At 36.4% G+C, this 24,029-nt stretch overlaps 1 protein-coding gene across 1 annotated transcript in view; it reads left to right on the plus strand.

Annotated features, from left to right (window-relative positions):
* The window catches only part of PTPN21 (protein tyrosine phosphatase non-receptor type 21), a 36,127-nt gene continuing 12,098 nt past the window's right edge, over nucleotides 1–24,029 (plus strand). Inside the window, exons 1-10 of the mRNA XM_005149494.4 lie at nucleotides 1–188; nucleotides 11,335–11,504; nucleotides 14,149–14,246; nucleotides 16,631–16,698; nucleotides 17,125–17,195; nucleotides 18,464–18,551; nucleotides 18,747–18,835; nucleotides 20,986–21,073; nucleotides 21,784–21,863; nucleotides 23,830–23,890. Coding sequence (XP_005149551.1) covers nucleotides 9–188; nucleotides 11,335–11,504; nucleotides 14,149–14,246; nucleotides 16,631–16,698; nucleotides 17,125–17,195; nucleotides 18,464–18,551; nucleotides 18,747–18,835; nucleotides 20,986–21,073; nucleotides 21,784–21,863; nucleotides 23,830–23,890 — 993 coding nt within the window. The 5' untranslated portion in view covers nucleotides 1–8. The remainder of the gene's footprint in view (nucleotides 189–11,334; nucleotides 11,505–14,148; nucleotides 14,247–16,630; nucleotides 16,699–17,124; nucleotides 17,196–18,463; nucleotides 18,552–18,746; nucleotides 18,836–20,985; nucleotides 21,074–21,783; nucleotides 21,864–23,829; nucleotides 23,891–24,029) is intronic.

Here is a 24,029-nt window from a genome sequence, read left to right on the forward strand (position 1 = left end):
GAAAGAAGATGCCTCTACCTTTTGGGTTAAAATTGAAACGAACTCGACGTTACACAGTATCCAGCAAAAGTTGCTTGGTGGCTCGCATCCAGCTGCTCAACAGCGAATTTGTGGAGTTCACGCTGTCGGTGGAAAGCACAGGCCAGGAAAGCCTGGAAGCAGTGGCTCAGAGACTGGAATTGCGAGAGGTAAGCAAACTGTTGAGCGAAGGTGTGATTTTTGTCTCTGGTGCTGGATGACCTATGTGGTGAATCCTTGCCCTTTGGGGCAATGGATTTAGCATCAGTTACCCTGTGTTCCCCTTGTTTCTTCAGCTTCTGGTCTTGATGGGGACTTGGATTTCTCCAAAACAGTTGCAAAACTTACATTACAGAGCTAGGGAATGCCCAAGGGGAGGACATGTGAGAAGTGGTAGTGAATTGAAGCTTAGAGTGATAAACAGTGTGACTGTTTTTTAAATCTGACAATGCTGAAATGCAGTTCAAAAAAACCCCACAAAGCAATGAAAAGGAATATTCTGCCTAAGCAACATGATTAAGAATTACTGCAAGACTTGAGACAACTTTTAGCTAAGGATATGAAAGTGTTTGTGTGCATGTATTTTTTTTTTTTTTGTGAAAAGAACCTAAAGCACAAAATGTGATAAGCATACCAGTGATCAACTGTTTGTATTTCTTGTTCAAATACCGCAAACATGTTTGCAGAAACTGCCTTGGAGGAAGCATATGGTCATTTAGATTGAATGCTGGCCTCGTGAGGAAATATGGTTTCCACCAATTGAATCTGTACGAATCTGTGTAACCTTCCCCCCCCCCAAAATTCCTTACTTGGCATTTTGAAGGATCCCTTTGCAAGTGAAATTTACTCTTCTCCCACACATTTAGTGATTATTTATACATCTGCATTGAGTGAATTACTTCTAAAATGTTGTGTTGCAAAATGTTGCTTATAGAAATCTCCATAGATTACCAACCTACCAACCAATGTCATTGTTTTAGTCTTATTAAGCACAGGTGGATTTGATTGCAGTAGTTCAATGCTCTTGATCCTGTGTAAACTGACATTTCCCACTAGAGTCTCAAAAGGTTTAGTTCATTTTGTAGTCATTAAACTGTGACAGCATGTGCACCTTTGGTGGTCTGGAGGAGGAAAACTTGTAATAAAAGCTTAGTGTTGCTGAAAAAGATGCTTTTGTTGTGTTATGTGGTCTGCTATGTAGTAGTGTTTTGAATATGGGATTCAGATACAGAATGGAAACCCTAGACTTTGGTAACCAAAGTAAGAGTCATCATGAGAATACTCATTGTCTAATAACTATGTTTGTTTTTGAAATGTTATTTTTTCATTGTCAAGCAGCTGCTTGGCATTGACCTTGACATTTCTTGACACTGGCATTGACATTTCTTGACATTGTCAAGAAACTGCAAGTTTCAGCTGCTTAAAACCTTGGTCAAATGTTGCACAAGTAAATTTAGGACTCACTCCTGCAAGTATTTATTACTTCAAACAGCATGGTTACTGTAGGATTTCTTCGTAGGAAGTGCTATATATAGTCAGTTTTCAGATTTTCTTTTCCTGTTTGGAAAATAATAAATAAATGAAATAGATTTGAATCTATTAATCTATAAGTGTTTGTTTTCAGTCCCAATATGCATTCTTGTGGATTCTCCAAGTATTTTCTTTTAGTGCATAGTTATTTTGGAAAAAATGCAATGTTGTACAACGGTATGACTTCTTTATTTCATCTTGCTCCTTCTAGCAAAGGGAGAATCTAACTACTCTCGTAGCCTTAGAGTTTGTTTCAAACACATTAGCCATCATAGATTTAGCATTCAGTTACTGTTGTGTGAATGGAGTTTGTCAATGTTGCCTATCCACTTTCAGATGTCAGTGCAAAGTCAACAGAAGGTAAAGAATTTTAGCTATATTTGGTTTGTAATATGCAAAGCCTTTGTCTTCCTGAATGATGACTGCTAGCTTTCATTGAACTAGTCACAAAGCATTGGAGATGCCAGTATTTTCAGCTATTCTTCATTATCTTTTTTCTTTGGAGATACTCCTAAAAATCTGTTTTTAAAAAAGAAATAAAAATGGCAGTTCTCTCAGTTAAGAGTCATACATCAGACTGAGGGAGTTGACAGTATACTAGTGACCTCTGAGCACATACCTTCAGTCATGCATTCTTGCATGGATTATTTTGGCAGGAAAATGTGTTGCAATAAAAGGGAATGGAAAATGGGAATATAAATTACTTTCCAGAGCTTGCATTCAAAAAATGTTGTTCTGCCTTTAAATAGTCGTATTTACCAGGCAGATAATGGATCATTCCTGACTGCTTGCTTAGTAGAAGGATTTCAGAAACAAAAATCTGTTCAGCACTTTGCTTCAATCTGAAGAAACAGCGTTAGACCTTGACACGGTAAAATACTAAGTACTTTCTTTAAGATGTTACATACTGTTCATGCACTAAGCACCCTTATAAGTGTGAATTCAAAGTGTTAGACATGAAAGTGTGACTGCTTATTTGAATACTGAGACTTAACGCAGTTATGAATGCCAAGGCACCAGTTTCAGATTACTGTATATGGGCTACACAGTTATGACATGCAGTTCCCATGCACCTCCAGAGCAGTTTACTGCATGAGGCTTGAGGGGAATCTCTACCTTTTTACACATTGAATGCTAAAAACACATGAATATCACTTTCTGTCTGATGTAGTCTGCGATTACTGAACTTGGACAGTGAATTGAATGGCTTGTTTTTAACGCTGTGATATCTTTAATGTAATTGCTTTAACAGATTACTGTGGAAATGAGTAGTCTTATATTAGCATTGTGTGGCCAGGCACTAGTTTTCTTTTGATTTTTTGCAGTTTAAAAGAACTATACTGTTATGGACACATTGTTAGGGTTTAGGAAGTTCTAAGTATGGTGCCAATTTTAGTGTTTTACTGAATGGTAAACTTTACAGAAAAGTGAAATGAATGCATTAAACCAAGAACAACATCTGGTATTCCCAGAATGTGACTCATCAGCAGGGAGTATGCAATCCAGCTCTCTTAAACTGCAGAACTGTGGAAAGAAGCCAAAGGGAAGAGGGAACATAAGTTACTTACCCTGTGTAGAACAGCCTGTCTTTTATCCTGTGAGAGAACTATAACCAAACTTGATTTATGCAGAAATCTGTATTTGTTGCGGAAAACCATTCTGGAATTACAAGTTTTGAAAAACTGCTGAGAGCTCTGATTGTTAACTACCTTAAAAAGTATGTGCAACACTGCTCATCTTGCATCTAGGGCATAGGTATGCAAATGAAATACTTGAACATATAGATTTTTTTTTTTTCTTTTTCAATGTTAATACAGCTATAGGATGTTTGGCAGGAGATGTTACAAGTGATCTACTTCTCTTGCTGGAACTTCTTTTATTGGGTTCTAATAACACTTCTAAACCAGAAAGAAGGGGCAAATACTCAGGACATGTACAAGCAGTCTCTAACTTACCTGCCTCTTCTGTGTAGAGATTTGGGCTTGAGTACAAGAACTACTGGTAGGGAACTTCTGTGAAGAGTATGTATTGTGCATATGCAAGTTCCTGTGTTTGTTTTGGACGTGAATAGGGAAGAAGGAATCAAGGTTATCCGGAGCCTGAATAACTTTGAAGTTCTCAAACAGTGCTTCAGCAATGTTTGAACTATGCTGTAAAACTTCTAAAATATCAGCTGCTGTTCGGAGAAAACACAAAAAAATACCTTTAATTCAGTGTCATGGTTTCTTAAATGTGTGTTTTGCATATGTAAAGAGTTTTCAAAATAAGACCAAGTACAACCATAAATATTCTTATGTGTATATGTATCAGTAAACATATTGACTGGCAAATAAATGTTGGGCCAAGTCATGACAGAAAGATCACTAACATAAATATGTTTATGTCCTTTGTCAAAGTCTGACAAAATTTTACCTAATCTTTTGAGAAAGAATAGGAGAAGCAGTGCTCATACTCGACCTGCTATGCTTGGCTCTCTGAACTAAATTTTCCTTCAAATTAGAAAAGGAGAAATTGTCATGGATGGAAGTATATAAAAATACCGACCTTTTGTGTACAATCTAATTAATTTAAAAGATAAAAATACTTTATTAAAAAGCAAACTTGACTCCATCTAAAACACATTAATTATAAGTGTGCTGTAATTGTTATTTATGAACCAAGATAAATTGAAAGACAAAGCAGTCAGCCAAAAAGCAGTAGGCGCCTCAGTGCAAATTATTTTATTTCTTCCTTTTTCCGAAGGAAAAATGCTATACAAGCAGGTGTAGGATTTACATGTGGTCGTACCGCACTGAGCAGCACAAAGTTAAGGTCTTTTTCATGAAAGCACTGGTGGCAACTAGGACACCTTGCCCCTCGTTTCTTTGGCTTTTTTTTTTTTTAAGTTAGGTCAAAATTTGGATGTACCACATAATTCTTTTTTTTTTCTTTGTCACAATGCCTGTATATTGCTGTACAATTTTGTACTAACTTTGACAGAAGAGGTTTTCTTCTGAAGCAAAGATACCAGTTTATTGTGTAGTATTTTTTGACCATTTTGAAATTTTGCTTTTTCATGTTGTAAAGCAATGAGAATTTAAGCTCCTGAAGAGTGGGAACATGGTACTCCTTTTAATGTCAGTGCTGTGTAAGGCATGAGTCAAAAGCAGATATTGAAGTCCATCCTTCTTGGAGCCTTGGGCAGTGGTGGGGAAAAAGTAACACATTTTTTTAAAAAAGTATGTTTCTACATGTCTTGGTCATGCAGATAACTGAGTTGTTTCTGCAAGAGGTTGAAATGTGTCTTGGATACAATGTTTTCTGTGCACTGTGAAGGTGTTGCTCTTCGGCTTGTAAATTAACTACTTTACCTTTGTCAATGTACTGATGAATAGAATCTGCCTTGCCTGTCCAAAGACTATTTATTCAAGACATTCGCAGGGTGTAAAACAGTGTATTGTGATTTGTGCAATGTTTTGATTTGAATACATTAGAATGTGTCAGATTATCCGGCAAAGTATTGATTTTATTTCATATCCCTGATGTTTTACTATAAGCTATAGTTGGCAACTGTTTCATTTAAATAGCATTTAGGAAACCTATATTGGAATAGTTAGGACAAATAATTGTGAATGTGTGTTGTGAAAAAAGTTTCCATTATGAAAGAACTAAGACTTAAGACAGACTTCTCTCTGTATTCATGTAGCTACCCTGCTAAATACTCCCTGTGGCCGCTACAGTTGAAGATCTTGTCAGTACTCAAACAATAAAAGCAGTGTAAGCAAAAGTACCCTAAAGTGAGTAGCTTCAAGATGGGGAAAAGGGAGAGGGTTTTGTGGGGCTAGCCAGCAATCCTCCTTTTTCTGGAAGAATTGTTTTTTGTAGTATGTAGAGAAGTGCAACTTTCCACTCAGTGACTGGTACCTGGCAAGACTCATGGGTTTTTTTTCACCACTTTCAGGAAGTCTTGGATCTTGTACACTGGCCAGTCCCGGATTCTCCAAATCCTTTCTTCCCTAGAGATTGGGAAGATTTGTGGAGGAGGTTATCTGCTGTGATAAGAGTGGAGTTTCTGGAAAATTTTCAAGGCTTCTTGTCTCCTCTGTAGTTCTTAACATTGGGTGTAGGGTGAAGCTTTCACTTGGTATCTGGCAGTTGTGCATGGTACAGAATTACTGACCCAGTACTTCTGCATGCAGTTTATTTAAGCTGGGATATCCTGATGGCAGAAGCTGTTTTGTGTCTAAGCATGTAATAAAGCTAGACACAGTGGAGCCCTTGGGCTAACTGGGATTTTGTAAGTCCAACTGCAGTGCTTATCCTTTGGTAATGAGAAAGTGTTTCTAGCACTCTGTATAGGAGAGCGTTATGGCTTGTTTTATTTGTGTGTATCAGTGTGAAAGAGGAAAAGACTGTAAAAGTACTTTAATTGTATTATTCTGTAAACTCTGTTATTGTTTTCTTTTTTTTTTTTTCTTGCCTCACATTTTAGGATGGTGATTCCTCAGGTCACTGCACCCTTGAGGCAGGTGGCAGATTACATTAATTAAAAAGCACTTTATTAACAATTTGAAAACAATTCTGTTTTCTAGTCTATTTGTAACCTGAGAGATCTCTGCAATATTAATAATATAGGATATGGAAATTAGCTGGGAAATACATAAGTTTGAAGTAAACTTTAAACATTGCTATGCCTCGGGGAATGCGGGGTAAAGTCTGTGTGTACTCCCTGCTTCCATCTGCAAAAAGCAGTTAGGTTTTTTTTTCTTTTAGTCTGAAGTTTTGTAGTGAATGATCTTTTTTTTTTCTTTTTTCTCATTCTTCTCTTTCTCTTTTTATTTTTCTTTTTTTTTTAAGATCCACAGCACAGTAGGGTTTTCTCAAAATCCAAAAGAACATAACTTTTTCTTTATATAATACTTAAAAAAAAGGCACAGTCAAGTTTGAGTATCATGATACGTGCTGTTAAGTTCAAGTGAGAAGATTACATATATTTTATATCCGGTGTATACATTTGTCATTTTTATTTCATTTCTGGATAGTGTAAACTGTGACCAAAATAGACCCTGAGATCCTATATTAAAACATTTTATTTTATACAGCTAATCAGAATAACTGATACATACAAATTATGTTTAGATTAGAGTAAAAATGGAGTTATATTAGGGATGACGCTGATCCACATTGAGGAAAATAAACCAAAATGCAGCACTTAGTTGTAGCTAATATGAGGCAGTTGGTACAGGAAAGAAAGACTATCTCATTCGTTCAATTTCAAATTACAGAGCAGATGAGGAACAACAAACTATGCTCAATGGATGTGGAAACTGATGAAAATTTGAAGATTTAAAGTTCAGTTTTTAATGGGTTTGTAAAAGATAACCCTGTTTTCAAAAAAGGTGTTACGTAATTCACATCCGAGAATTTCTGAGCCAGTTGTTTATCAGCACCAATTCTGTAATGACATAGAATCACATAATATTTTGAGTTGTAAGGAACCTCTGAGGGTTGTATGATCCCACCTTCTGCTCAGAGAGGCCACCTTGGATCAGGTGGTTCAGGGATTGCCTGAGTGAGTTTGAGTGCCTCCTAAGACAGAGATTTGGCACCTTCTTGGACTACCTGTTCCAGCGTTTGGCTAGTCTTGTGAATTTTTTTTCCTGATCTAATTGGAATTTTCCATGTTGCAGCTTGTGCCCAGTGCTTCTCATACTTGCAGTAAGCACTTCCAAGAAGAGTCTGTCTCTGTCTTCTCTATACCTTGCTTTTAGGTAGTTGAAGTCCACAGTAAGATTTTGCTTTAGCCTCTTAGGAATACTCAGCCCCATTTATCTGATGTGATATAGCTGCCTACAGTAACATAGTTTTGTGGTGTTCATACCTGATGAAGCTCCTCTGCTTAGCTTAGGAAATCTCTTTTATTTCATAGATGAAATCACTCCATGCCCACCAAACTTGTGTTGCCCTTTTGGTACCTTTATGTTCTTGAGGACTCTTAAACTTTCATGCAAAAAATGCTTACTATTCCTGTCTGTAGTGACAGAAAGCAGCTAGATAGAAAGTAACTGTGCAGAAATTGTATGCTCTTTTTATTTCTATTTGATTTTTCTTTGGAGGGGTTTGGTCATGAATAAGTCACTAAAATAAATGAACCTCAAAGCAGTGTTAATCTTAACAGCTTAACATATTTTAAGAATTATGTCATGACATTCTTTTTAGCATTGGGTGTTGTCCTGAGCTGCTAATAATAAAATGTTTTAGCAATGAATAAAAATGGATTCTATTTTAATCAGTGCGAATATTCCAGGGTGCATAAGCTCCTCTAAAAACTCACAGGATCAAATTCTGCCCTTGAAGTCAAGTAAAAGGTTTGCATAGAAGTCAGAAGACAGGCTTTGGTCTGCAGTGTTTTGCTTGGCTTTCATTTTATTTTTGGTAGTGCAGACTGGGGGAGTTCGTAAGGGAAAATACTGTGACAGAAAAATCTTATTTAAAGATATGCTGGATTCCAGAGAATATTTTAATATGCAGAAACATTTTTCTTAGTCTGTTGTGCCAGTAATTACTGTGCTGTGTGTAGGCAAGAAAAAGTCGGTTAAAGAAACAGGCCAGTGCAGATGATCATCATGCCTTAACAATAGGCTCTACATCAGTTTAGACTTCAGGGTATATATAGAACCAGGCATATCTTACTTCAGAGAGTCTTTCAGCTTTGTTGATGTGCTTCTGTGGTTCTGTAGCTGTTTCCCTTAAGTTTCAGTCTCTGCCATGGCCTCTGCACTCACCAGGAAAGTTGTGGTTCAGCATTTTAGGTTGCACTCAGCCCAGGGCTGATGCAGTTGACCTGTTGGGCAGTGGGGCTGGGACAGCACAGTAGGCTTTCGTTTTTGAGCTCTTCCTAGCAAGTGATATCAAATAGCTCATGGCATACAGATCAACTGGGTTTTTTTACTTTTTCGTCCTGTAATTTATTTACCATCTTGCATTATATATACATTACATTTATAACACTTGGAAGCTACAGAATGTCAGCATCACAGTCTGACTTTGGCTACTGTGATTGTGCACATGATGGTAACAGTCTTATAATGAAAAAGAAATACAACTTTTTGCATGCATTCCTTTCATCCTTCAGTCTCAGGAAGGATTGAGGACTAGTCATTTGGTATATTTTATCCTTTTCAGTGTGTGATGTTACAGTTAACATAGTATTTCTTCAGCAGTGGAGCCGATTTGTTGCAACTGTTATAGTTCCTAACATCTTGTGGAATCTTAAGATACTGTCTTCTCAATATCTTTGTTGGGTGCTGGAGACTACCACACACTACATCTTATGGTTGGCAGACTGAAGCACAGAAATAAAAGCAAATGTTGTCCAAGGTATCAGCAAGCTTAATGCACTTAAACTGAGAAATTTAGAAAGCAGTGTTGTTTATAGTATTTGTATACAAAGCCATATTCCTTTTATCCTCTTGAAACTGGAAGTATTTATGACTTCTTAAATTTGACCCTTGGTTTCAGAAGTCAGAAGGAAAGACCACAGAGTGTCCACCTGTGAAATACTTGGTTTGTAGGATTTGATTTCCAAGAGAACTCTGCAATGTGGGGATGCAGTCTGTTTCTGTATGATGATTTTTAAGCTTTCTCAAGCATTAAACTATTTTGTATATATCAGCATTCTGCCTTTTCTCCAGATATCAGTCTACCATATTCTAGTTTAAAGCCATTAGCCCTTGTCCTATCTTACACTATACCAAAAAACTGTTTTTTTTTCTTCTATGAATGGTTCTATTTCAATTTACTTTTTGTATTACAGCCTGCCTTTTTATCAAGTAGGAGCAGAGTTGTCTTAAGAGTTTGCAGAAGGGAATCTAAGTTAAGGTTAAATGAGCAGAGTTCATCCTAAGATTATATATATATATATATATATATATATTTTCTGAGTACTGTTTGTGTGATTACATGGGAACAGTAATTTTAGTTTAGAGGATTTTTATTTTTTTAATATTGGATGAAAAATCCCACCAAAACCTGCCAACAGTCACTTTAAACTCTGTTGATGCTGTGTTAGGGAGGGGCAAAGTAGTACATTTTGCCAGTATGCAACATCAAAAGAACATGGGGTATTACAATTGGCTCCAATTTCCCAGTTTTGCTAATTTAGCAGAGATTTTTTTTTTAATGGAATAAAAGCCTTTATTTATTTAATGCTAAACCTTGATTTTTGTGCCCACTGTTATTTTATGATCTGTGCTGATACAGAGCACTGACTTCACTGCTGTCCCTGAAGCTTGGGATGTAGCATACCTGCCTATGCCATGGTATGCTAACCATGGTATGGTAACCATGTAACTATGGTTACACTCATAGTCAGCCTGTTGAAGTTGTAAGGAATAGCCAGAAGCCAGTAAGGGTTAGACTCTTCCTCCTGTTCAGACTATAAAGTAAGAGGATGTATGTACATGATTTTTACACATGTGTATATAGGCAAGTTTTCACAGGAAAGTACTAAAGTGGCCTTTACTACCAGCTGTTGCTCCCGAGTGAATTTCAAATCTGTGCTCCATGAAGCATTAAAATGCTAGAGCTTTTGGAAAAACAACAATAAATACTTTGTTTGCTAGGTAGACAGTTTTCCCAAGTCTAATTAATAGAAATTATTGATATAAAAAATCACTATGATGAACAGTCATTTGTTTTATAAAACTTTATCCTTGATAGCTTCATTTTGTATACGTTGAAAACGTCTGATAATATATGAAGTGTTGGATTAAAGGTGTTCGTATTTCTACCATTTCTACATATGATAATGTAGGAAGGACTTGGAGAATTCTCATGCAAATGCCTACAGATGAAATTGGTAGCATTCCCTTATCTCCCTCCCTCAATTAATAACCTTGTAATTCCAATTTCTAGTTTTGCTGTGATAATGACAGAAATATTTTCCAGTCCCTATCTGTTTGCTGGTCTACAACTGAGTGAAATGAATACTTCAGGAGCTGATTTTAATCAGTTTAAGCACAGCAGAGAAATTTAAATTTGAGTGGCTCTGTAGTGTTAGGAAAATTTAGGTTATGAGTGATAAAAATGAAAAACTTTAGGTTAGGAGTGATAAGAAAATATGCTGGTCTAAACTCCTTCTCAGAAATCTAGTCAAAGTTAGGTTGTGTAGCTCAAGATGTTGTCCAGTGGAAGTCTGACATTCCAGGGGTGGACATTCCTCAGGCTCTTTGGGCAGTCTGTTCCAGTACATACTGTATTTTGGTTTTGACTTGGTGAAGAGTTGCTTGCTCAGGCAAGGAAGCTTGCTGCTGCATCTGGACATCATCTTGCTCATGGGATGAGCCATACATGTACTTTAATGAGTTTGTCTTTGACTGACCAGCTGTCATGTGCTCTTTAGTCCTTCAGCACCCCATGTGAGCCTACTTGCCAGTGCCCCAGGGAAGCCATTCTTTGCTCTCACACTGTCCAATGTAATTTTTTATTTGCCTTCCTCACTTCCTTTAGTTTTTCTGTCACACATAAATGCTTATTACTAATACCTTGAGTTGTCACGACAGGGTCAGGGACTGTTTGCAAATAAGTAATAGGTTGGTAATTTTTTAGGTGGGGGACCTTTTGTACTTACCTGGAAGTAGTCTACTTGTGATATTAAATGTCTCTCCAGTTCTCTTGAGTTTTCAAACCCCCATAGCATTTGTGTTTTAAAACCTTTATTTCTAAGTAGCAAGGCTTTCATGCAATATATTTTATCTACTATGTTAATATTAACTGTTTTTCATCATTGAAATGCCTCTTTTTCAGATTACGTATTTCAGTCTGTGGTATTATAATAAGCAGAATCAGCGCAGATGGGTAGATTTGGACAAGCCTCTGAAAAAGCAGCTGGACAAATATGCCTTAGAGCCAACTGTGTATTTCGGAGTAGTGTTCTATGTGCCTACTGTTTCTCAGCTTCAGCAGGAGATTACCAGGTAAACTTCATGCATGTGTCTGTAGTTTTACTTTCAACGTTCTGAGATGTATGGCTAATTTAAAAATTGCCTGCTTCCCCCACACCCTCCTCTGCAGAAGTGGAAATTATTACTTTAGGCAGAATTTATGTTCCAACTGTGTATTTAATTCCCCCTTGAATATTTAAAATATGTGACCTTAGAAAGGTATTGAAAACTGTTTTCAGTAATAAGCTTTCTTCAACAATATTTGTATGATTAGACTTTCAATTGTTTTCCTCCCTTTATGTTTGTCTTTGGGTTTTTTGTTTGTTTTTTTTTTTTTTGGTGGTGGTGTTTTGAAGAGCCATCTGTTGCTTTTGGGGATGTCCATCCTGCACAAAGCACATTCAGATTTTATTTAGCTGTTCTTGCCTCTATTTTGCTTTCAGTACGTTATGTACTTTCAGTACAATACATTGGCAAACTACAGGCTAAGTTTCAGTTTGTGATTTATTTTTTTCTTTGTGTATCGCTGGGCAATAAGGGTGGATGTTAGCTTTGATATCATATATCCATTTCTACTGTGAATTTGGGGAACATCACAGAAGTGGTGTTGACTGCAGGGGGAAAGTGAAATTGAGCATATAGTAGCCTATTATTCCTATGGGCCTATACATTGACTTGCAGTGACCTGAATGTGCATATTTCTTTCTGATTTAGTTATTATTCTTTAACAGGCAAATGAGTACAGACTGGATTAGAAACATATTTGTTATTTCAGAAATCTGTGTTTGTGTTAATTAACCCATTCAAGCTGGTAACTTCAAGCTGGTCCTACTCTGAGTGAGAAGTTGAACCAGATGATCACTGAGGTCCTTTCCAGCTTAATTTATTCTGTCGTTACATGAAACTGTCTTTATATACTCTGGTGCTAGAATACCTTTCCAGAAACCTTTCCCACTAGTTGTGGTATGAAAGCTTTTCAGGGAGGTAAGCCTCTTCATGCAGACACTGGTGCTTTAATGTGTTGCTCAGTGCCTTGCAGCTTTAGGGTTCTTTTTTATGTGCAATACCTGTGTTAATATTTTCTTTCTAGAAAAGTGTTAAGTGTGGGACTTTCTCTCAGCAATTTTACTGGCTTAAAAATAATTCTTTCTTTTGTCTTCTTTTTTTTAGTCTTTGGTAGAGATTCTGTGCTCGTTGGTATGCTAGAATGCATTGCAGTAAGATACATATTGTGTTGTATTGAATACTACATTGCTGGAACAATCTTGCATATTCTTCTCTGGCATTAAAGAATTTAATGTTTATGCTGGAGCTTTAATAGCAGTTTTGCAGTGTGTTGCCATGTAGAAAAAAAGAATTCATTTGCCAGCCTTATATTGATGTCTTAGAGGATGGTACTTGCTTCGATTTCCAATAGTGAGAGTCTGGATTAGTTTCAGAAGTCAGTGTTTTTTTTCATGCCTTTTCAATTAATATAAATGAGATTGAGTGTGTCAAAGCAAATATTGTTTAATGTATACAAGGAAATGGAAATGGACAAAAGGGATGGTATTTGTACTATTACAAGGTAGTGTCAAGATTCTTCATCTGAATATTTACTTTTAATAATAGTTCTATGGAAAGAGCTTGTATTCTACTGCTGGACTGGGAAGATTTATTTCCTCAAATGCCTCGATATGTGGTGGCTTTTTCCTTCCCTTTTTTCTAAGGCCTGGGTTTAGGCCCAGCTTTCTTGTGTGTGTTGTATAAGGATGTTAACTGCTGTCATACAGCATACTGCTCTTTTGTAGTAGGATCCAGAAGACTCTAGCTAATATTTATAAAATGTCACCTTTTTAACAGGCTGGTTAGATAGCGAGGGAAGAAAGTTGTTTTTTAGCCTGATGAAAATCTGTGTGTAGTTCACCTGACTTTTCTAATCACTGAATGCTTCCATGTTCTCAGTATTAAAGCCTTACTTCACAAGAGTTAATGTACAATATAAGGAAGTTAAGCAGCTTTTAAAACTATACTTATTGAAGACAAATGTCCTTCTTGGCAAAGTATGTGTTATAATCACATTTTGAGGTGTTTTGGGCTCAAGATAGTGTGTTTTGTGGATGGCTGAGAGGGGCAGAAGAATTCAAGAAACTAGGGGCTCAGTGTGTGGACAAATGGTACACATAGTAGTGGTTGCACATACAAGAAATGACCCAGGAAAAGATCAGATTAAAGGAAAAAAAATGGTGTCTTGAAAGTAAGAACAAAATGTACTTGGAAGTTGTAATGTGGAAACAAAAGCTGGTATTGTGATTGAAGGGATGTGCAATGTTGTATCTGTTGAAAGGGAATGCAGCAATACAGCAGCAGTGCATTGAACACCCGTGTGCTGAACATTGTAAAGAGGAGATAATAAAAATATTGAAGAAGAGGTAAAAATAATAAAACAATATTAGGACATGGTAGTACGTAGAAATTGTTGAGATTATTTGTTTCAAGAGGCAGCAGTATTTGATTCTGCAGTGATGTATGAAAGCTAAGAGAGGAGGTAACAAAGACTGTGAATGGTTTGAATGATGAAGGTCGCCCTCCACAAAAAGTGGGGAATGCAGAGAGGAATGGGAAATGCAGGCATATTTATCTGCATTCTCTTTAAATTAGGAAGACCATATTAGCTTTTTCTTTTTTTCTTGTGTAGGTATCAGTATTATTTGCAATTAAAGAAAGATATCTTGGAGGGCAACATTCCTTGCACGCTGGAACAAGCAATACATCTGGCTGGTTTAGCTGTTCAGGGTAAGTTGTGCTAACTAGCTAATGCTGCACTAGAAACTTTGCTGATGTATTTTGTATTGCAGTTTTTCTGTTTATCACTCAAAGACTGAATTCCATAAGTTATGAAAGTCTTACTCCTTAGAACTTCCTTGCATATGCTGAAGAAGGGGAACAGTGGGATCAGTGGGCCTGAACTTGTGGCATTTCTGTGCAGTCCTCAGAGATGTGCCTGGCTGTCTAACATGGAGTTGGGTTTGAATTAGACATCAGAGATCCTTTTGGGGCAAAGACTTCAGTTGTCTGCTTACAGACCTTTCATCTGATTCAGTTAATAAAGGTGCTTTATTCTGACATGGTAACAAAAGAAATAAACATGCTTTGCTAAATCAAACTTGAATGTACTTGTATCTCCACATTTTCTCCCAAATATCCTAACATGTAAGATTATTTCAAGTTAGTATGCAAGACTGTTAACGATTTCTGTGTTCAAATCGCTCCTGAACATCCATTTCTGTGATAGCTACATGAAAACAGACTCCTTATTTTTCCTGACTGGAGTCAGATGTGATACAGTAGACACCAGAGAGGCACCAGTTCTATCTGCATTGGTCATATCTCGTATTCCCTGCTGACATGCTTGTTAGATCTTAAATCTCTCAAAAGTTTTTTAGTGGCAGCAGCTTTGTTTAGTGTTTGTATATTGCTACACAACAATTGCCACTGCAGTACATCTAACAGCAAATGTAAATCTGCCAAAAATTGAAAAGGACTTAAAATCATTGGCAGTACATATGACTTGGGTTTTTTTTTTTTTTTTGTGGTAGTATCACATTAAATATGACATCTATGCTTTTTGAAAATGTGGTTACCAGTAGAGTATGGTGAATTGTGTTAGTACCTTGTTTGTATAATGCATCTGTTTAATGAATTTATGAATCTGTTTAATCTAAGCCAGGATTTAATGGTTTTCAGTTGACAAAAGTCTTGCTTTGTTATTTCCCTATCTTTGGACAGTGTAACTGTCTCTCTGCTCAGTGAGTTGTTTATAGAAATATTTCAATAAAATCCTGTTTCCAGACAGAAAATATTTATCTCTTTAGCTTTTATATTCCTTTTCAGTCTTGTGTAATAGAGAAACTGTATGTGATTATAAAGCAGTGAAAAAACAAGTCAGAAAAAGCACAGGTAAATTAATGTGCTCCAGTGACTGCAGTTGCTTATACGAGGTAGGTGGGTTAATTTGAGATGGTGAATGAACAAAAGCAGTTGTTTACTGGTTCAGGTGAACTCACTTCAAGAATAATCTGTATTTTAATAATTATCATAGACTAATTCTAAACACTGCTTTATCTTAAGTGCTGTGTTGATGTAGCATGTCACAAGTCCTCCCCTTTCATCGCAAATAACTTGCATATTAATTATTAATTCAGAATACAAATCTGGTTTCTAATGTCTCTAAAATTATACTGTTATGGATGGATCTGTATTCTTGGGATTTGTGTTTATATTTCTGGAAGCAGCTGCTCCATACCAACTGCTGTTTCACAGTTTCTCCTGTGAGACTGATACATAGCTTTTACAATTTAGACTGCTTTATTTCTCTTCTTTGAAGCATTAGTTAGCTTTTTCTTGGAAATAGAAAAAGAGGCAAATTCCTTGGGATGCCATTTGGCATGACACAAATTCAAAACTGTTATTAAAATCAAACCTGGTATTAAGCCCCAGAGTCTGGGAAGGCTTCTAGGTCCCACTTTGTGTGTGTCTGTGCAGTGTTTGAGTGCAGCTGCAAGTTACAGCAGTGTATTGGCACTATTCTGCAAGTAATTTAAATATATGACAGGAAGGAGTAAAGAAGATGGAGCCAGACGTTTCTCAGGCAGTGGGTTCAAGATGAAATATATTGAATTCTGTCTAAATGTGATAAAAGTTTTCTGTTGTGCGAGTGGTGAGACACTGGAAACAGGTTGCCCAGAGAAGCTGTGAAGTTTCCATCTGCTGTATTCAGAACTTGACCAGAGAAAGCTTTGAGGCAGTGTGCTGTAGCTGACCTTGCTTAGGGCTAGACCTCCAAAGGCCCCTTCCATCCTCAACCACTCTGGGATTAAAAAATTAAACAATTAAAAACCCAAGGAACTAAAGAACTTGGAGCAACACTCTGTTTTATCATTTCTCCTTTCCTGTCCACAAGAAGCCTTACCAGTTTTTCAGAACAAGGTTAAAAGGTGGGATTCGTTTTTAGATTTTCTCATCATAAACATTACTGTTTCGTTTGTTACGCTGTTTTGATTTCAGATCATAGTTCAGTAGGGTGGAGATTTGCTACTTGGAGATCCTGCTGCAATTAATTGGGTATTAAATAATTTTATTACAAATGTTTAATAAAAAAAAATTATTATTTTTTTTAGCTGATTTTGGAGACTATGATCAGTATGAATCTCAGGAGTTCCTACAAAGATATGCTTTGTTTCCAGTGGTAAGTGCTTACTTTAAATTGATAAATGTAAATTCTTAAATTGATAAATCTTTCTTTAGATTGGTAAATGAAAGTTATTACTAAAGAGTCCATAATCCAGCCACTTTACTGCTCCCTAGCTTGTCTAACTCAGTAAAGCTTTTCTTTGAGACTGGAGTGAGTCATATTACAGAGAAGCAAAGATGTTGCAAGGTCTTTTTAGTTTTATTGTATATTACACTGAAAAGAAGGTTGGGGTGGAAATGGGAAAGTGAGTAAAACTTCGAAACAGTACTTGCACTTCTTGGTTTTGTTTGTGTGCATATTACAGCATTTAAGCTACAGGAATAGAGTGGAGGGTTGACTTGCCAGTGTCAAGAAACTATAACTAAACTTAGTTTTGTAGAACTTTTGTATTTCATTCTATAAATACTATCTTACCTTAAGGGTTGGCTACAAGAAGAAAAAATACTGGAAGAAGCAACACAGAAAGTTGCCTTGCTACATCAGAAGTACAGGTAACATATCTAACACTCTTCATTACTTAATTTTGATGTGATTACTTCAGTAGCTCAGGACATTGGGAATTAGTTGGACTAATTTCACCTCCCATTTAGATGAGATTTTCACCGATATGTCTGTATTAAAATTACAGTATTTTCTTTTCTTGCTGAATGAAAGTGAAAGGAGAAAAGAATGACCAGTAGAATAAACGAGAGGATTCCACTTGAAAATTAAGAATACAGACATAATTGAATAGTATGGCTTCATTTGTATGTTTCTGAAACTTGTTTATAGGAAGGTGTGACCCCAGTAAGTATGTTCCTTGATAAACAACATTGGCAGATACTGACAGCAGTAGAAATACGGAGACAGTTACTGTGCCAGAATGCTTATGATCTAAAATGTAGCTAAGATGCAGTTGTTCAAGACAAAGGAAAGTTAAATTCTCTGTTGTCAATTCATCAGTGAAAAAATATTTGTGACTATGTGAGTAATACTGATTATTTCTTCCTGTGTTGTTTTAATAGAGCAGTTTGAAAATTTCGAATCCATTTATCCTTGAAATACTTTCATAAGAAGATTGTATGGTTAAGGTTCAGCAAAGAAAACTTAATCTGCATAACATTAGGAAAAAGCAAAGAAACAGAGATTGATGATTGAAAAAGTATTGAGAGACGTAAGAATGAGCATGACAGCATTTTGCAGGCAGACATAATGTCTTTTGTGAGATCAACTGAGGTAGGTAGGGAAATAAGCTTTTAATCCCTGTGACACTACTGTAAATCTGTGAGAAAACTATCTAATTAAAAAAAATAAATTAACTTTACCTACAGATCTTCTCATGTTTCAGACCATTATAGTTAAAACTCAGCATTTAGAAAATGAGACTCTCCTTCCTGAGATGTGAAGCATCAAACTTCATCTTGGTACTTAACTGCAATAGGAGAAATTCAGGTCTTGAACACATGCCCTAGAAAAATCATTCTGATACTGTGAGAAAAATCTGGTGACAATGATGGATGTCAAGAAGAATGTGATACTTGTCTGCCATAAGCAGAGATTATAATTTTAACTGATCTTTGTGCCATTTACCCCTAGAAATGCCTGAGATAAAGAGGTTGCTAGAATCAAAGCATAAAGGCTGAGACAAATAATAGCATGATTGAGGGTTGCCTGGATGTCTTGTGGATGTTTTTCCGGCTTTTGACAGTGTCAGTCAGAGTAAAACAAAGATGAATTTTTCTTACTGACGGTACTAGCTGATGGTTATTTTCATTTGTAGAGGCCTTACTCCTCCTGATGCAGAAATGCTATACATGCAAGAAGTAGAGAGAATGGAGGGCTATGGTGAAGAGACTTATCCTGCAAAGGTAAACAGGGCTTTAATCTTTGTCTCAGTTCCTTTTTCCCCTATATAGAAAGGGTTCCTTTCTGCCAAAAAGAAATTAAACCTTAAACTACACCTCCCTTTTTCTCCCCCAGATTTGTTAAAGCAGTTGCTTCTCATGTAACTTTTCTTTCAGACTTTTTTCTGTATTTGTATAATATTTTGCAACTTCATACAGGACAGCCAAGGAAGTGACATATTCATTGGAGCATGTCTTGATGGTATCTTTGTGAAACACAAAAATGGTCGTCCTCCTGTTGTATTTAGGTTAGTATTGTTCTTTCTTAAAACATCTTTGTGCACTTCACATTTTAGGTGTGTTCCTCACTAGCATGAATGTGAGGAATGTGATAGATGTGATGTGTGTTTATTAATTTGATAAAACCTGAACATAGTCTTGTCGTCATTACGCTACAGTGAATTCTTAGATCCATTGGAATTTTTCAAAGTATTGATTGCAGGCTGAATCTCTTTAAGCCAGATTAATTCAAAGAGATGAACATTTAATGTAAATTCTATCGCAAAACATTTGTGGAGTCAAGCAGGAACAATTCTCTATGCATAAAGCCTGAGATGGGCACATCGTGTTACTTAGAAATATTCAATTGTAAAATTATCCGGGAGTTCCTTTCATATATTACATATAAAAGAAATAGAAGAGAGTCATTTGGTAACATTTATTTCATTATTTTGAATTAATGCATTGTTTTAGTTTATTATTTAATATTCTGAAGTTAAATTGTAGATATAGACTTGTATGCAGCTCACCTAACAGTTAAAATTCAGTCCCCTCATGTGAAACATCCTGGTTCCCACTGACTTGAAGAGTGGTTGTTTGGGCATCTTTGGATAGAATTTGGAATAATTTTTTAAGAATACATATTGAAATTTTGGGTTGGTGTTTTTTTTTTTTTAATCTTAGTAATGTGTAGTTATTTCTAGAGCAAGGAAGGCTTTATATTTAGTGAACTTTAATCCTCTAGAATAGAATTGTTTGGCTGATTATGAACTGAAACTTGAAATCATGTGATCTAACAGTTACTGGAAATCATGGTAAATTCCAGGGGTTAGAGAAGGTAGCAACTGTGTTTTCTGCTCTTAGTGGCTTTAATATCATTATTAAATACAGTACCGTTAACGGTTGTTCACAAAATTCTCTGTCTCTGCTCCTGAGAGGAGAGCTGAAGCCAAGCTCTTTTTAGTTGTGTAGAGTGGTAGAAGTACCCTACTCTGCTTTTTTGGAGAATGAAGCAACAAAATCTCTGCTGACAGGTTTTCCAAGAACACAGGGGAGTGAAATAAAGCTTTTCCCATTCATTTAGCATAATTTCCCCAAGAATTGTGTATTTAGGGCCTGTGTAAACATAAGAAAATACTTGCACATTGGAGAGCATCAGAGAGTAATCACATTCTCATTTCAGGATCTAGTTTTCTGATCTTTGCTTATTTGTTTTGTGACCGTGGGCAGTTCTGCTGGGGATAGATATACCATGGTATTTGGGTGGCAAAAAACCATAGACAAGCACAGTTTACAAAGGCTGGTTTGTGCTTCAGATTGGTTCAAGTAATTTCATAATTATGTCCATAAATGCCTATGAACCGAAGCTTTAAATTGCCTTTGTTATAAAGCAGAATGGAACACTACTGTTTCTCTACCTCACAGATCTGATTTTCAGTAACTATAGAAAATGCTATCAGCCCTATCTATGTGTTGAAAATGGAAGTCATATAAACACCTTTAGGGAGTCTTGTGTGTAGATGGTGCTTTTTTCCTGTGTTTGTGTACTGCAGAATATTCTTTTAATAAATCAGTGATATAGGCTTTCTTTAGACTAACACAATACTAATGACCTAACCACATCTGTATTTGACAGGAAGTTGAAGAAATAAATGTTATTATATTTCTTGCAATTGAAGTTTTTCTCATTTGTCAATATGCAAGAGAGTTCTTGAAAATATGTATAATCATGCCTTAATGGCTCTCTTGAGTGTAGATTCTCCCCCCCCCCCCCCATCCCCATCCCCCCCCCCATCCCCATCTCCTAGAGTGTATGGTTTGCTTTCAAGCACTTGGGACAATATAATTTACTGACAACTAAATCTGTCTAAATTTGATTAAAAAAAACCCCAAACCCAACAGCAAACCCACTTAAAATTCTTTCAAGTGGAAGACAAGTAATAAACTTGTTAGTGTACATGTTGCACATCTTCAGAAGTGTCATATACACATTTTAATTCATCAGTCATTGAATGGATATAGAAGTGATGGTCTGTAACTTGTTCAGACTGATGAACTTTTTATTTGTCCTCACTTCTTCATCTATATTTGTAGTGGGTATTCTGTTCTTCAGCTGCATTTTCTGTGGTTTGAAAACCAGAGCTTGACAGTCATGTTCTATTATCTCCTTTGTTTGCAGGTGGCATGATATTGCCAACATGTCCCACAACAAATCCTTTTTCGCATTAGAGCTGGCAAACAAAGAAGAGACAATCCAATTCCAAACTGTGAGTAGGTTTTTACTTCTCTTTTTTGCACTAAGGCATCAGTAAATAAAACCAAATTAAGACTGCTAATTTAACTCAAAGGATAAAACCTTCTTTTTCTATATTTAGCAACTTTGAACTGTATGAGTAAGTCCAAAGTAATAATTCTGTCTCTGGCTAGCTTTCTGCAGGAAGGCGTTAAAAATCTGTCCTTTGATGTTTAGTACATTGACAAGTTTGGTTCAGATGGTCATAAACATTTTCATGCATTCTAGGAAAATTTCTAGCATGGTTTTTTGGCTTTTAAATCAGTGGCATTGAAAGATGAACATCTTAGAACTTTGCTGGAATGGGCCATGTTTTTCCTTGCAGAATTAATTCTGTGCAGCATCTACAAGTTGCCTTTGTCAAAAAGACAGCTTTTGACAATCTCGTGGCATGGTATACATACACTGTAAACATACAGTGTTAGACACTCTTATCAGTTATAAAACTTTGACAAAAGGCTTCTACATTCAACTTTCATAAATCTAGTAAAATAGGCTAGAATGAATGTTCACATCCACAAAGTACAGTTTTAGGGAGAATCTGGTGACAGTAATGAAGTTATATTAAAATTAAATTAGTCAATGATAATTTACTCTTAAAAATTTCAGTGACTTGCCTGAAAGCAAGTAAAGGGTATGCATATTTGGCTTAATATGCAAATTTTGGTTTTATTTTTTTGGCAGGAAGATATGGAAACAGCAAAATATGTGTGGAGGATGTGTGTGGCTAGACACAAATTTTACAGATTAAATAAATGCAGCCTGTAAGTAGAATACATTACCAGAACTCTTGGTGCCTTTGAAGCTTCCATAAGGAAGTGAAATCTTCTATAACCTCTGTGATGTCTTTACTGTCCTTTTCAGATGGTAGAAATTAACAAATTGGGTTTTTTTCTTAATCTTTTTTTTGACAAAATACTTATTACCAGTTTCTCAAATGTGTTCTGCTTTATACAGAGAACATTATTAAACACTGAAATCTTAGCAAAAGTAGCAGTGTTTGGCCCGTGCTGCTGGATCTCAGTGCTGTGACAGGTTTTAGTTGCTTCAGAGGCTACACTTACTAGAATGTTTGTGAGCTACTGGAGTCACTGGGGTTTTGGCCTGGGTTTGGGTGAACTGCTCTGAAAGGGCACTCTAGAGGCCTTTAGAAGGGCGGGAAGTGTATGTGAAGCACTCCTGAAATGTGCTGGATTGACAGCTGAGAGGTATGTGGTCCTTTGGATATCCATGGAATCCGTACAGCTCAAGTAGCACCAGTGCAAAGTAAATTTAATACAATTCATCAAATTAAATTTAAATGGGCTGATCTCCAACTTGTAAATCAAGGACTGGAATTTTAGCTACTCTACTGGTACAGCTTTCCTTCAGTTAAGTTACTTCAGTCAAAGAACAGAGAATTAGACCCAGGGAATAGTCTGCCATTAAAAAAGCATGATTCACAAATGTTCATGGGGTTCAGGATTGTACAGGAGGAGATACCTATGGAGGGGTTGGTCCAAATTTTCCTCAGGCCAGTGGAAAGATGATGGAATATTTTGTACTACAGTAACTTGTTAGTGTGTTTGATGCTGATTTACATTAGAAGAGTAAAATGAATTTGGAGCAGTGTGGACCTCATACCTCTAAGTTTGTAAACCTGCCTGCCTTTTGAGAGGGATAAGAAATCTTGGTAGAAGTGCATTTGTGGGACTTCTGCATTGCTATCCAAATAATGTTAGTTACGTGGTTCTGTATTGAATGTCAGTGTCTAGGATTACTCTTTTTAATCCTTTCATCACAACATGGTTTTACTAATAAGTAAAGTCCTCAAATAATCTTTTCTGATTATCTCTAATCTAAGATTCCCTGTCATCTGGTCCTGTTGCTAAAAACTGTCTTATGCGTGCCTGTATTAAGTTCAGGGTTTGTTTTTTGTTTTGTTTTCTCTTTATCTGTACATACCTTGTCTTTAGAGACTCCCTGGACTCTCCATCTGAGGAGGGCTCTCAGAAATCTTCCCTCATTCTTTCCCTTCCACGCTTTCCAATCCTTTCTCGTCCTTCACTTCCCAAAGGGTGAGCTGAAAAATCATCTTTCTTTCTGAAATCTGTCCCTGCATTTGTATTATTGTGCCAACTCCTGACCTATGTCTTGCTACAAGAGGCAGAATAGAAGTGCAGCATAAGATGGGGAAAAAGGTGCTTAAGGCTTCTGGACCTTATATCCTGGAGGCAATCCAACAATTTATAAAAATTTATTGCTGTTAGCTTGAATGTTAGAACATGCAAACGCTTGTGCAGTATAGTCACATTTTCCAGTTCTTGTAGCATCTACAATGTTAACATTCTGTAAACAATTTCATATCTAGTCATGTAGAACAGGTAACTTACTGTGTAAGATTTTACATGGGGTTCAAATTTGGAAGTAGTCCCTAGTTACTCTGCTGCTTTTTCTGCCCTGCTGCAGTGCTTCAGGGCCATCTCCTTTTTATGCTTCATAGAAAATAGGCAAAGAAATAACCGACGTATTTTTCATTCTGGCTTTGTGATTGTGCCCATACTGTTTGTGATAGTGGTTTATTCACAGAGCTCTTTCCATGTGAGACAGATGGGGAGAGCTATTTATCTCGGGGCCTGATTCCAAGAAATGTGGAGTGATTTTAAACTGAACTTGGGATCACTTTTCAAGGGTTGAAATAGGTCTTGTTGTTGTTAAGAAAAATTTCTCACCATGAAACTCCTTCTGTAGACAAACCCAGACTGTTACAGTGAATCCTGTTAGAAGGCGGTCTTCGTCCAGAATGTCTATGGTAAGGACAGCAAATAGTTTTATTTTTGCATTTTCATGAATTTAATTTGACTTTGAATCAGGCAATAGTTTCCTTCAGTAGAATAAGGTGAACAGTGAAAAGGATGAATCTAGTATGTGAGGAACTGTTTCTGAATTGT

Source organism: Melopsittacus undulatus, chromosome 4, assembly GCF_012275295.1.
Source record: "Melopsittacus undulatus isolate bMelUnd1 chromosome 4, bMelUnd1.mat.Z, whole genome shotgun sequence".
NCBI classification, from domain to species: domain Eukaryota; kingdom Metazoa; phylum Chordata; class Aves; order Psittaciformes; family Psittaculidae; genus Melopsittacus; species Melopsittacus undulatus.